Below are 15,227 nucleotides of genomic sequence, written 5' to 3' on the forward strand. Positions count from 1 at the left end.
AGTCCCGCTTGGGGTGCCTTGTGATGGACTGGCGTCCCGTCCTGGGTGTGTCCCCTCCCCCTCCAGCCATGCACCCTGTGTTGCTGGGTTAGGCTCTGGTTCCCTGCAACCCTGTATGGGACAAGCGGTTCTGAAAGTGTGTGTGTGTGTATTTTCTCTGTATGTCGCTTTGAAGAAAAGCCCCTACTAAATGAATGAATGTAAATGTAATGACACATTGACAAGCCTTGTTAGCGTTCATTATCAGACACTGATATAGTAGTGTACCAATCGAAATTATTACACCAGGGTTTCTTTGTACCTCAGTAGCTCCCCGCTATACAATGTGTTGAATTTCTTTGTACTGAAATTACGGTTAAAATTATCGTGAAATGCAGCATGGGACTTACAGATTTATCTCTGCATGACCTGATGAAGAACATTTCCATTACAAATACAGACAGGTCACTTCAGTTACAACCGCTCATTGTCCCAGAGGTGTAGAAAACATTAAAACTGCTTTTGCACACTGCCATCTGGCTTCCGGGAACACGGAGAGCAAGTCAAGCAGATAAATAAACCATTTAGGTTTTTTCCATTTATTAACAGAAGCAACGCATCTTTACGTGATTGAGATACAACCACTCTGTTGATAAATTAAGCCTTTGACTTGAAATAAAAATCAAAAAACGTGATGAGATGTCTTTATGTTTGCTGCTGAATAGAAGGTTGGACAAGGTGACCAATGAGCAAACAGTCTATATACCAGGAAACCAATGAGCAGACAGTGTCTCTACCAGGTGACCAATGAGTAGAGAGTATACGTACCAAGTGACCAATGAGCAAACAGTGTATGTACCAGGTGACCAATGAGCGCACAGTTTTTTTGTGCCATGTGAGCGGTGTGAACTTATGATTGTTATAAATGTGACTTTTCTCCCACGGATTCTAAGCACAAAACAGTTCCAGCAAAGAGTATTGCAGCGCATTGCATGTGTTCAGTTCCTGCAAGATTCTTATTAAATTAATTTTTATTACTATATTGTTCATATGTCTTTGATGGCACAAATGCCAAGCCAACTGACAAATTTCCCATTTCGTTTTAGGTGATGATCTACTGGCAGTTTCTTTTCATGCTACTGTATTTCATATCTATTCATATTCAAAGAATTTGTAAACCTGCTATAAAAATGTTCATGTTTGAACCCAGCAGGCGATGCATTTCAATGGAAACATTAAAAGAGTCCTTATTGTCTGGAAAGATTGTGCCAAATATAACAGTATCCACAGGCTACAGTCTAGTAGATGAATGGTATCCTTCCGAGACGTGACCGCACATTCATTTAAAAGCTTTGACGGCAAATCAATAATGTATTTACTGAGGACAGCCTTCAAAATTGGAACCTCGGTGGAGCTAACGGAGCTCCGTTAATTAATCTTTCATCAGAACAATAAAAGTTGATGCACATTAGGAAATTAGTGATTTAGGAGCCACTCTATGAGAAGGGTTCAGCATCGAGAACAACGGGCCAGGACGTGGGCGCCACAACTGTTTGTACGAATGTGAAGATGGCCAGCAGCGGTGTGATCGAGAAGTGTTGGGTCCAAACCGAAACAAAAGCTCCTTATTCCCCCTGTAGCTTCTCCAAGCACGTCGGGGGTCCACCGCACTTGCTGTCACAGTAATTCACAGACATATTACCATCGCTAGAAATTTTGAGCCGGATTTCTCAGTAAAACCATCCCGAGACGTTAATGTGTCCCAAGCACGGAAAGCGCCATTTAATAATTTAACGAGAACTTTGATTCATCGAGTTCTATCAGATCATCACGGTGAAGCAGGATGCCTAAAGCTAGACGTCTTAAATAAGCCGTTGTGCCAAATCTCAGCCCTTCATTCGTTGCTACGGTTGGGAATATTTTGATGTTGTAGCATCAGGGAGCTAAACGCCGCCACCGGAACACGCGAAGAACGAAGTCCGTGTCCTCGTCTGACATGGATTCCGCCAACATCTGGACCGAAGCGCAGGCAGAAACCACGGCAACCCCCTCGCAGCTGCGACACCCCGGATAAGCCCCAGGAAATGGCAGCTTAAGATAAGAAGACTGCCTTTCATGGTCCCATTGCTCTCTGCGGTCGTCTTGCCTCCGCTTCAAAGTCTCCACAATCGAGGACAAGTTCCCACTGGCTCTGCAATGCTACAATGGACTAATTAGTAACTGACAGTATTCATAATAAATTAATATGCCCGTAACAGTGAAAATTAGACTGCACGCTTCCTGCATGGAATCTGAGACGCCCCCCGGCCCACCGCCCGGCCCCATCGCCGCCTCACTGTCTCCCTCGAGTCACTTTAGTGATTATTCAATTGAGTGAGAACACAAACGGCGACTGTCACCACGGTAACCGCTCCAGGAAAGCCAACGCTCGCACTAGCGCAGCGAAATGGGTCAGCGGAGCCTCTGGAGAACACAGGTGCAATGCGGAGGACACGCGGGCCGCACGGTGCTCAAAGAGAGCATTTGGAGACCGGTAGGTGGCTGGTTGAAGTCTCCGCGAAACACTTGACTTGAATTGTGGTGTGTAATACAAGTGTGTCATTTGGCTTAAATAATAGCTACTTTAAATGAAAAATGTAATCATGTAAAACAGAGCTAGATTTTTTTTTGGACTTCCGTTGGGTCATTTTCATGTGACGTCCCTCGAGTACCGCCAGAGGAATCCCCACGAATAAACACTGAGAAGGGTTTCAGGAGGACTCGTCTCTCTCACACCTCCTTTCATTCCTTTTCACTACAGATGTTTCCTCCGCTGAGGATGCTGTGATACCGCATTCCAACCACTGGCTCCCTTTGCACTGCTCTTATTCTACATTGACAGAACATGGTTAATGATGCTGCAGGCAAAATAATCTCTCCATTGACCTAGTTAGTATATACACAAATGTCATATTTTCTTCTTAGCTTTTCAAGCAAAAAGGTTGTTTCTGAAACTAAAATGAAATATCGACAAAACTTTACACTGGCTTCCACTCACAATTGGCACCGGAAGTCTGTAATGAGCCAAAGGTTAATAATACAGACCTCTCTCAATGTATTTTTCTGTAAAAATCCAAGATGTTTTTTAATAAGAAGTAGAAATACTAAGACATTTTAATATTTCTGTAAAGTCGGAGATATGCTACAATTGAAACAAATTTTGAAATTAAAAACTAATATTATACTAATAATACACACACACACACATTTTCAGAACCGCTTGTCCCTTACGGGGTCACGGGGAACCGGAGCCTACCCGGCAACACAGGGCGTAAGGCCAGAGAGGGAAGGGGACACACCCAGGACGGGACGCCAGTCCGTCACAAGGCACCCCAAGCGGGACTTGAACCCCAGACCCACCGGAAAGCAGGACTGCGGTCCAACCCACTGCACCACCGCACCCCCTATTATACTAATAATAATGCATTCTTTTGTCAAATTCATAATCAGTGCTGATTGTTGAATGATGATGCATCACTTCTCATTGTCGCTGATCATGACACTGGAACAGCGGACACGAGCCGTAAACACCGTGGAAGTGAGATGAATGAAGGCGGTCGCACGCTGCCGTACCACTCGGTTGCTTTTTACTGCCACCTCTCGGCTCGGAAGCTAAACACAGGGAGTGTTTTCCGTGCTGCAAACTGAAATTTTAAACAGTTGAAGAAAACGCTCTTTTGTCCCAGCTGCAATTTAATATTTATACAAAACTCATTCTGAGTCTATTATTCAAACCTCATTTATAAAATACTTGATGAATTCAACTAATAAAATTGTAGATTTGCCATGTAATTAGCACTGATATCTAATCATACAACTGTCAAGAAAGGGGTGATTAAACTCTAATAATTGCTTTTTGTGTACGAAAGGTTAAAAAAGTTGGGTAGGATGAAACCGTTTGTATAAGAACTGGTGTTTCACAGAGAAAGGAAACATCGAGAAGGTCGGAGTGCAGTTCGCACAAGAACAATTCGGAACAGCTACTTTTTGCAGGTCATAAAATCAAAAGTAAAGCTTGACTGGTTACCCTCAAAGTTTCACTCTTTTCTGTCCACTTTGTGACAGGCAACGCTGTGCTTTGACACAATATTACTTCCCGGATAACAAAAAGGGGAAGAAAAGGGTGTGGAACTAAAGTGAGCAAAAATGGAACTAAAGCAACATGCCAAGAACTTCTTGACAAGGGCTGTTGGACAGGAACTCAGATGTGAAAAAGAATGAACTTGTACTTTAACCCCTACATGATAACCTTCATTCTTCTCCGCTCCCATGGCAAGCAGCTTCTCACCCTCTGTCTGTGGTACAAGTGCAATACGGTAAATCTGATGACGCGTGGGACAGTACCTAATGACCGGCCTCCCATGGGGAATCTGGCGACGAATGTCTTTGCTAATGTTCTCCGTAAGAGCTTCTTTACAGAATCACCTAAAACCCAAAGGCGGTCAGTGAGGGGCCCAAAGTGCCGGTCAGTAATGAGAGCTTCGAGCCTTTCTTCTCCCATCCGTTGTTTCCTTTCGACCCAGACGAGAAGGCGTGCGGCTCAAGCGGTTCTTCCCGACCCGCGGCAGCCGTCTAAACCACACTGGGAACCAGCGGCCAAATCTCACACCACGCAGCTTAAGCCGCTTCACGCTGTGTTTCTCCACTATGGGAACGACACCTCGGCAATGCGGCGGCGGGCCGACGGGCCGATGGGCCGGCGGGGGTGGGGGCCTGTAGTCAGTACCTTCTTACTCACGCTGGGCGAGAAAAGGATGGCTCCTTCTCCGATCTCCTTGGTTTGAAAACATCTACTCCCCGCTGATGTCTTGACCACTGAGCCAAGGACAGTTATAAAAAAAAGCAACTACAGCTTCAAATTGCGTGACATGGGTTCACACACACTTTGCTTTACCCTCGCACACCTTTTATTATTCATTCTAATGATTTATTTTTTTAGCTAATCTATTCTTTTTACTTTTCTCCACGCTGTATAAAATACTGGACTTTACATTAATTTACCCCTTTAAACAGCAGGGTATTCTTACTGGGGTTAGTACCTTCATCAAAAGCACTGCGGAGGACGTGGAATTCAAACCCGGGTCGTTTGAGTTTAAGACCACAGCTTTAAATATCACTTGTTGGTGCATTATGGATGTTCAGTGCAATTGACATTGAACCGAAGAAAATATCCCCTGTTGTTTTCACTCACTGTTCTCCACAGGTATTCATACCGTGGTACGATAATTGCGGTTTAATATGTATCAGCTCAGTAAAATTCACAGTATTTAATTATGGATTAACCAGTTAATCCCGAGGTGGTCAACGCAATTAATAATGGATAATGTCAACGTCGGAGAAGCTCATGCAACGGGATCCGTGCAGTAATGCTCCTTTCAGCATCCCCCGAGACTGGGAACATCCTTCGTCTTCTCTTATTACCATCTGTTACCACACCGTCAACAATGTTCATCCTTACTAATCTCACATTACACCGGTTGATTAAATCAGAGGTCTCAGAGACAATTTGACAGAGTCCCGGTGAACACTTTTGCACCACCGACAATCGATAAAAAACAAAGTGAAACCCGGAATGTCTCCAAGTGACCAGCAAAGTAACGGCGAAAGTGTAGATTATACCTTAAACTACATACAATTGGTTGTGTTTTAATGAGCTATCCTTCCAGGAAGGAGGAGAAACATTTTCCAGCTCTTTCCCCATTTGCCGGTAGGTTTTCCGAGTCTCTGTCCAGTATTTTCTTAAGTCTAGAACAAATAAAATGTGACTGTGATGTTTATCCATGCGCGTTGCCTTTTCTCTTCATATTGTAGCACCATATGGTGTTGTGATACCATTAGCCAGTGTACCGGCAGAATGTACTCTTTGTTTGAACACTACTCCGCATCTCTACGGCTTAACTTTAGGGGAGAAACAACAACAAGAGCTTTCGTTTTCTAACATGCTTCACCCCTTTCGCCCCACTGTGGGCTGTCCTTCCTAATTAGCAGAGAGTTTTTTTTTTTTCCCAGCGGCTCAGAACAAATATCTAAAAATGCAAAGCAGCGATTTCTTATTAATAAAGCAATTACTTTGTTAAGTGCTTAGCTGAGGATTTTTTATTATTATTATTTCAAAGCAACGTATTTATCTCAGCCTTTGTCAGAAACAACAGCTATTCCGGTCTTCGGTCTCGATCCTACAGCCATTCAGGCAGAAATGTGACTCTTTCGCCACTTTTGTACTAAATCTTTAGACTTAATTGCCAGTTAGCTGCGATTAATTCCTTTCCAACTTGTCGGGTTAACAAATTGAGCCGCGCTTGTGCTGCGAAACAAACACACTTTAGGCGAAATCATGATTTTTCAGTTCCGATTTTAGGGTCATTACTCGGTACGAGTGAGCATTTCGCTCAAGCCATTCAAGCCTGTGTTGGTCCGCAACGGAACCCCACCTCCACCCCCCAGCAGCTGGAAGGCGGCCAAGGACTGCCAATGAGCTCAATGGGGAATGCAGGATGGCTCCGCTTGTTTGACGGAAGTTTAATGAGGATAGAGCTGGAATGTCACAACAAGCACGCTCCCTTACAACCTGCTGCAGGCAATGAGTCGGCTTTAACTTGTACCTCAGGCATAAACCTGGGCTCAATTAAACTCAGACTTTAGTCCTATAGATACTTCTCAGTGTAAAGGGAAAGCAGAAAGGGTGAGCAGGTGCCATGACCTTCTAATGTAAGGATACAGGTTTGATCCAGGCATTTCCCTCCTACTGTAGTACCCTTAATAAAGGTTCTTTCTCTGAATTTTTTACTGTAAGAAATACCCAATGCTATAAATGGGTAAATCACTGTAAATAGTTTAGTGCATAAAGCTAACATTGTAAGTTGCTATGGAGAAAAGAAGTGAGATAAATGGAACGTAACCTAATTACTCAAAAAATTGCAGTCCAGCTCTCTGAAATGAACACTAACTAGATCACCTAAGGCTGCAAATGAGCTCTCTGATATCGCTCTGATACCAAATCATAAAGTGTTCTTATTAATCTCACATTACACTGACTGACTGCAACACAGCTGTGATTAATGATTTCTCGGACCAGCAAATACTTTTTGGCAGCAAACTGAAAAATGTACCCAAATCCATCAAGCTATCAGGTAAAGGTCCTTTACTAGACACAATATATCAGCATGACATTAAATGACACAGTAAACATTCACATATTGCTCATTAATAGATGTAAGGTGCCAGACTAGATATCTGGAAGGATAACACATGTGACCCAGGACATGGCCCAAGGCCTGCAACCTGGAGCCATATAGCTATTCTGTGTCTGCCATCTGCTACATCTCATGAATCAAATGTTATTATTGAAGTTATTTCACAGATGGTGAAATTCACAGTGAATTCCACAGATAACTTTTTTTAATTGTTTTACAATCACACGATTAGTCTGAGTTGTCCTTCACTTTCCTTCTTTGCCAAATAGACTTTGAGATACATTTTGCATCAGTATCTTGCTGAAGCAAAAAAGACTGCGCAAGTAGGGTTACTGTCATGGAACAGCTTGCCTCTGAAACATGCTGTGACAGCCACGTTAGTTTGTTTTGCTATAGACTGCAAAGCAGCCCCACAACATGATGCTGCCACCACCATGCTGAACAGGGGGAACTACAGACACAACTCATGCACTCATCCACTGTAGATTGTGCAAATACCTGGTGGGATTGAGATACCTCACATATTGACTCTTCGGTGCACCAACAGAAGGGCCAACTTCAACTCTTCAAACGTTGAGTTTTTGTTCTTTTGGCCCAGTCTGGTTTAAAGCAGGTGTACTCAAACTTTTGACTTGTAGGGAACTTGTACAGAGATGGCATGTGTTGTTATCAGAGCGACTGTGAACTCTACTGAATCCTGTGTGAACCAATTCCTCCTTTTCAGCATCTAAAGGATCTGCCCCGATCTCACCAAAGTACCCACCCCATGCTATCAACTGAGCCGCTAGCTCAGCCCACGGTAATCTCATACTTAGACATCTGTACGTCCAGCATGTTCCATCAGACACAATTGGAACACTGGTGCAGTGTTGTTGCAGTCCTGCAGATGAAATGAGCTTCCCGCCTCACTCAAAAACACAGAAAAAGATTAAGCTGCTAAGCTATACAAGCGCATTGAATAAAACCATTGACTAAGATAAAGAAATGTGAATAACATCTCACGATAAAATCTTCTCTGTGAGGGTTTTTAACTTTGCAAAGCCAATAGCCAGCCCAAGCAGCCTCAGTAACACACATTTAGTCAACTCTTCTTGACACCCCCATTTCTGGAGGAACTTCATCAACTTTGTGAACATCAAGAAATCCGCAACATTGCACTGGCAAAGTAACGCCATGGAAATGACAAACATCTCCCACCAAAGGCCCTGAGAGGGAAGGACACTGACCAAACATTAGCATTCAGCCAATAAGGAGTTCAAACGAAGCAACTAATGAGGCCCTCAACAGGAGCGGACGACTTACTATCTCAAACTGGTTAACATCTTCTCACATCTCACTCAGGTTCCACGCCCCTTGCTCTGATCCCCATTTGTACCTCAAGAATAATTTCTCGATAGTCGCAAAAGCCAACAAGTCCAGCACTGGAAAAGAGATCAAGCCGCCTTCTGTTTTTTTTGCACAAATTGCCGAGAGTTGAGGTCGATCCTGCTCTGCATATCAAAAGCCCGTTTCTGGTTCTAGATGGGCTCCTTTGGTGTGGCCTCCATCTCGTCAAGGTGTTTCATCCCTTTACATCTTGTTAAGTCCTGAAACATGCAAATGAGACAAACAATGGGTGGACAAGCTGGGTGGCTCAGAATGACCCGACAAGCAGATACTTATTAAGGGAGATTTAGGGACTGTTGCTAGAATCAATGATGGGTTTTAAATAATTTGCCATCCCTTTTCAAGATAAAAACAAGGAGAAGGACACTTTCCCACATCTGTGTAATGATTAAACCGTTCCTCTAGGCTGTCAGGAGGCTTTTGCTGTTTCAATTTTCCTGCTCATATATTTCGGGAAGGAAAAAAAGAGGGACAGATGACGGAGAGCGGCTCCACATTACATAACCGTATAGCGGTCATATTATTCTCATAAGGTAATTCCACACATGCCCGACATAAAACACACAACTGAATATTATATTGCATTGCATAATTTATATTCTCTTCAAACACTTTTAGCCATAGTGACTTACAATACTTTACTTTACAACCAGAAAGAAGGACCCTCCAAAGATCTGAACTGACAACCTTTAAGTAGCAGATGAAGATCTCTGGCCAATAAAATCCATGCAGAGTCCTGCAGCAGAGAAGTGCTCTACTTTTGACATATACACCTGAACCCGGGACGTTTGCGGGTGAGGGTGAGGCGATGGGAGATGAAAGCCGCCGAGAAGAGTGTGGGGAAGATCATGTAAGGAGAACAATGCCACGGTCGCCCCCAGCGGCCTCTCTAGCACAGGAGCTGTGCCAAAAATAGCTGCAGAATCCAAATATCAAGTCCCAGCGAGGGAAGGAGGGCAGCGGGGGGTCGTGCAGCAGAAAGGAAGAAAGTCAGAGAGACGTAACCCTGAAAAGAAGGTGTGAGAAACACATCCCGAGGCTGTCCTCCCCCACCGCATCTACCTCAATAGCAGCACTCTCTGGATTTTACTACTTCCGGAAAGTTCCCTCATACAGTCCCCAGAGGCGCCTTCCTACGATCATCAGTAGGCTGCGGTGGTACGGCGCTCCTGCTCGAGTCTCCATGATGCAACGTGGTGCAGACACGTTCTGTGTGACTTCAAAGCACCATTTTCATCTGACTTGCAACCCCCAGCCCATCACCACCCCAGTGACACCAGTGCATCTCCAGTGTGCGGTAGTGTTGCTGTGCACCACCTCAGCGTCGTGCTAATTGCAACGATCACCAACTGCAACTAATGAGTGATGCGAGGGGAAGAACACACACTCCGGGGAACCCGCTGCACTCGGTGAGGCTCAGCTGTCCGTTGGCCACCCCCTGCCGGTGTGGTGAGCGGTGGGGTTATGACTTGACCTGACTCTGTCTACACTTAATGCCAGCTTCACAAGGGGGCGTCGCAAAGGCTTCAATACATCAACACTGATTCATCTATCTGACACAAAACGCTTCTGCGACAGGCTCTGGATCACTGCAACCCTCATCAGGACAAGTGTTTATTTAACTTGGAAATTGGACTGATGAATTATTATTATTATTATTATTATTATTATTATTATTATCTAGTTGGCAAGCAGGTGGTGAAGTGGTTACAACTGCACCTAGGTTCAAATCCTCAGTTATGCTGTAGTACCCTTGATCAAGGTACTTACCCTGAACTGATAAAGTAAATAGGATCCTGCTGTGCAAATGGACCAATCACCACTTGGTAGCTTAGCAATTTACTCACTGTAGATAAAAAAGAAGTGGCAAAATAAATGTATATGTTAGTTAGCGTTCTTTGTGACTGTGTGAATGTAAAGAGAATAAAATGTATACATTTATATGAGAGGGATTTCCTGTTGGATATATATACATACCCATGGATATGGATGTGGATTGGATATATACAGGAATATATGTGTGTGTGTGTGTATTTACTTTTCATTTCTTTTTTTCCCCACACCAAGTGGTCTGGAGTTGATATACATATTCATATTCGATATATATACACATACAGTGTAGAGAATTAAAATGAGCTCTTCTCAGTTTATTATATAGAATAATATATAGAATTAATATATAGAATGGAAGCAGGAAGACTTTATTATTCACAGGTCATCTTTAATCTCCAGCCCGACAGGCCAAAAACATCTGAGCAAATGTGAGAATTATTATGTTACTTCTGAGATACGGTCCCACACGAGGGTTACCACCCGACCAGTCACCCGGGACCCTCGACATGAAATATGGTGTACCTAATTACCCAGCTCCGAGTGTGAAAACACAGAATTCATCAAAGGGAATAAATTATTGATCAGGCTGCGATAAACCCAGGACCCGCTGGTGCTTCTGCGCAGCAGGACACTGCAACACAGATCACATGAAAGCAGACAAACAGTCCGAAAAACTCCCAGTGAAGACGGGTGTGTGTGTGTGTGTGTGTGTGTGTGTGTCAGAGAGAGAGAGAGAGAGAGAGGGGTAATGAATATTTAACCGTGACTCACTGTCATCCTCAGATGCTGGAAACTGTTATGCTTGAGAGGTGTGATAGTGTAATATGTGCACAATCCCACTACTCCAGACATTACTCAACACACACTGTTTCTGTTCACTCACAGTAGAGCATCACTTATTTATACCGCGCTCTGAGGAATAGCACATTACAGACAATCGACCATTTTTTATTTTCAAAACATCTGCTATTGTGTCTAAATTCCAGTCCCATTAGTTTATCCGTGTGCATGCGCATGTATATAATTCTTAAGTATTTTATATTATTTTTCAATGCAATTATAATAGAAATTTACGTTTCTACATGCATTTTTCCCCATTCTCTTTTGCACGGCTCCTGCAGCAGGTGGAGTGGTGGTCAGAGTCCTCACCTTGCAGCCAAAGGACCCGGGTTTGAATTTGACCTCCTGCTGTATTACCTTCTGATTAAGTTACTTAATCTTAGCTGATACAGTAGAACTCACCCTGCTGTGTAAATGGGTAAATCAGTGTAGGTAAGTTAGTGTGAAAAGCTCTCATTGTACATTAAGAGGAAAGCATGAGCTGAAGGAATCGATAACAATAACACATTTTGGTGATCAATAAGTACTTTACTCTGAGAGGTAAAGCCTGATCTCACTCCCTCTGTGTACCCTGTGGTCTTCCATGTGTCTCCTGCTAAGTGTCATTCAGACACACGTCTGGCCAACGTCACGATCCGCTCCTCTCACATGCAAAGGATGCCGCTGTTGTCACACCTTTATACGCTGCCTGTCTCGCTCTCCTCAGAGCCTCGGTCGTCCCGTCCCCATCAGAACCCACCAGAGGGCAGGATGATGGGGGGCCCATACATCACAAGAGCCACAGAAGCAGATGGAGATACAGGCTGGACTTTCATCGGCTTCGCACCCATGCCCCCCGCCCCCACCCCCATACACGCACGGAGAGGCACAGTAGAGACCCCTCCCAGAAGCAGGCAAAAAAAGGAGTGTGGGGACTCTCCAATGCAACATCATCCACGGTTCCCTGCCTCCTCCTCCTCCTCTGCACAGAATGAAGGGAGCTGAGCGCAGCGACGCATGCAGACCACGCTCTCGCTCGGGTTCGATCTGCACAGCCTGCACCGAAATTCTGCACGACACCAGGTTTCTCGGCTCTATCTACCCGGGGGGGCGGCGGGGCTGCTCACTCCGCTGCTCAGCAAATTAACATACACAGTTCAAAATCTCAATTTCATGCGCAGAATTGCATGACCCCCACCCCGGCCTCCCCCAGGACTCCCACGAGCCTCCGAAATCACACGTCTTTAACCGCTTGGGCACCAATTCACTCCAATATACTCCACCGCCGCCCCCCCCCCCCCCCCCACACACACACACACACACACACACACACACACACACACACACACACACACACCCACCCTCAGTTTCACACAGACAGTCAGGTGGAGGACAAGCTGAGTGTTTACACATGTTTACACTCCCCCCCCCCCCCCCCACGTCCTCACCTGCAGCAGCTCCTCCTCTACGTGGAGAGGTTTCAGTGACAGTATGCGATGTCACTCTGGATTTACACTATTTCACCACATTTCTATTTCATCTGTGACCACTGAAAAAGCCCAAAACACAGTAATTATGTCAACTGGGGTCGACTGAGGGAAACACTTGGATGCCAAAAGAACCACAGTGTCTGATGGGCGAACCGCCTCCTGTTACTCTGTGTTCCAGTAGGCTGTGAGTTTGCTCTGCTTTAGTCGCACTAATGTACTCCTTCTAATTACTGCCAATGAATTTACCCCATTTCTATACACTTGTGCAACATCTACATATTTCAACCAGACACCTTTAGGAGTTGCCAATGAACTCCAGCTCGCAAAAATATTTCGGGGACCACTGGGGCTCCTGGCATTAGGTGGCGCAGCGGTTGGACGGATGCAGGTTCGAATCCCCCCTCTGAATCGAGGTACTTCCCTACAAGGGATAGGCTACAGGTAAAATGAGTCGACTCTGCATAACGGGGTAAATCACTGAAAGTAGTTTAGTGTAATAAACCCAGTGTCATCATCATGTCACCGTCGATAAATCATGGAAACGGCAAATAAATGACTATGATCATGGAGGGAAAAAATAATAATTTCAGCAGACAGGAGGAACATGCAGCGCTTTGAAGCCGTTGTTCGTATCGACTGTCCTCTACAGAACATGTACAGTTACCGGAAACATGAATCACCGCGGTAAAATAGTGGCAACACGCGACAAGATTCACGACGGCGAGTCAAAGGAGCCGAATCAACTTTCAGAACGGAGTCGGATCTGCTAAACGCGCCAAAGTTCCCTCCGCGCGAGGGCTCGGGGATGGTGATGATGATGATGAGGATGATGAGGATGATGAGGTTCGCCGACTCATCGACGTGAGCGGGTTACACGTCTGTGACCGGTGGCGCGCGCCGCGTTCGTTCCTACTGCGCACCGAAGGAGGAAAACGATCGAGACAGGAGGAAACAAAGTAGCCGAGTCGCCCGGACGAGTGCCGGCGCGCGCGGCGGCGCGCAGCGGGTTCGGGGTTCGATCGCTCACCGTGCCCATCATGTTCGTCTGCTCGGCCGTGAGCAGCGAGGGCGCCGCGCGCGTCTCCGCGAGAGTCCACAGGAAGCAGAGGAGCGGAACCAGGAGGAGCATCTCCGTGGACGCGAGACGGACACTCCAGTGGGACGACGGAGACTCCGGCGAGACCGATACTCCAGCGACAGTGGAATCCGCGCAGTTCCCACGCGCACTGCCCGCCGTGGACCCCGCATCCACGGGTCGGACTCCCTCCCCTCCCCCGGGCCGATGCGTGGACAGGTGGTGGCGGCACGCAGGAGCGGACAGTCACGGTTACATTTCCATCACGCGCTGCGGCTCGCGGGACGTGGACGTGGGCTCGATTCCCTGCGCGGTGACATCCCGTTCCGGACCGGCCGGGCTGCAGCGAAAGGGTTCGCGTGGTGCGCGCGCCCGCCGTGCGCGTTTTCTGAAAGCGTCCAGCAGCTACCCCGTAAAAGCGGCGTAAAGCGCGCGGGCTCCCGGAATGAAGTTTCCTGCGTGGAACGAACGGTGCGCTCGTGAGCGCGGGCGGCGGCGGCGGCGGCTCGCGCTTCGCGGCACGAGGGTGCTGAGGAAACCGTGGACGCTGCGTGATGGGAGGGGGTGGGTGGCGGTGGGAGGTCGGGAGGGGGGGAGGAGGGGCACTAGTTAAATCCAGTTAAAAAAAGAGACCCCCCCCCCCCTCCTCCCTTTGGAGGAATTAGGGATGCGGTCCGCGTGGACGGGCGCGTGTCACTGTCAGGCGCGAGACGGATGACACGCACACGGGCGTTTCTCGGCTGCCTGTTTTCGTGTTTTAAATTGCAGTATTTAATACAGCACCGCCTTTAAGGCGAAGCGGTCGAGCGGCAGGACATTCGCTCACTTGTGGCAGCAGGCAAATCGGCCGTGCGCGCACCCGTGCGCGGACACGCGCGCAAATAGGCAAAAGAAACGAGACGTGAATCATGTGAAGGCATTATCACCTGGACTGGCAGTCAAAGGCTTCTTCTTCTTATTATTATTATTATTATTATTATTATTTATTATTAATGATAAATATCAGTGTAACAGGACAGAGAGGTACACTGTTTCAATCACAAAAATATTCTCTTCTCTCATATTTCACATCTCACTGGTGTGTAAAAATGCTAATTAGTGTATGGAGGCGGTGAAAATGTTCGTACACTGTCTGCAGTTTAATTTAAACACTTTTACAGTCAATTTTACTTATATTTCACTAACATGGTTTATATAACAGCATTTATCTTGGATACAGTTAAATATTCATTTAATACTTGAATAAACTGCTTTGACTGCGCGCTATAAAGGGTTCAAATGTTCCACTTCATGTATACTTTATAAACTGATTGCATAACACTTTTTAGCCTGACCTGAGATAAAAAATAAAAAAATAAAAGAATCAACAGAGATACAGTTCATACGTCTGCCACAGCAGTCACTTCAATGTAA

The 15,227-nt window shown here is 45.8% G+C and overlaps 1 protein-coding gene across 1 annotated transcript in view; it reads right to left on the reverse strand.

The window, feature by feature from the left end:
- LOC108921836 (matrix metalloproteinase-17-like) overlaps positions 1-13,995 on the reverse strand; it is a 36,828-nt gene extending 22,833 nt beyond the window's left edge. Inside the window, exon 1 of the mRNA XM_029259548.1 lies at positions 13,767-13,995. Within this exon, the coding sequence (XP_029115381.1) occupies positions 13,767-13,868 (102 nt within the window). The 5' untranslated portion in view covers positions 13,869-13,995. The remainder of the gene's footprint in view (positions 1-13,766) is intronic.
- Between the last annotated feature and the right edge of the window lie 1,232 nt (positions 13,996-15,227).

Source organism: Scleropages formosus, chromosome 17, assembly GCF_900964775.1.
Source record: "Scleropages formosus chromosome 17, fSclFor1.1, whole genome shotgun sequence".
NCBI classification, from domain to species: domain Eukaryota; kingdom Metazoa; phylum Chordata; class Actinopteri; order Osteoglossiformes; family Osteoglossidae; genus Scleropages; species Scleropages formosus.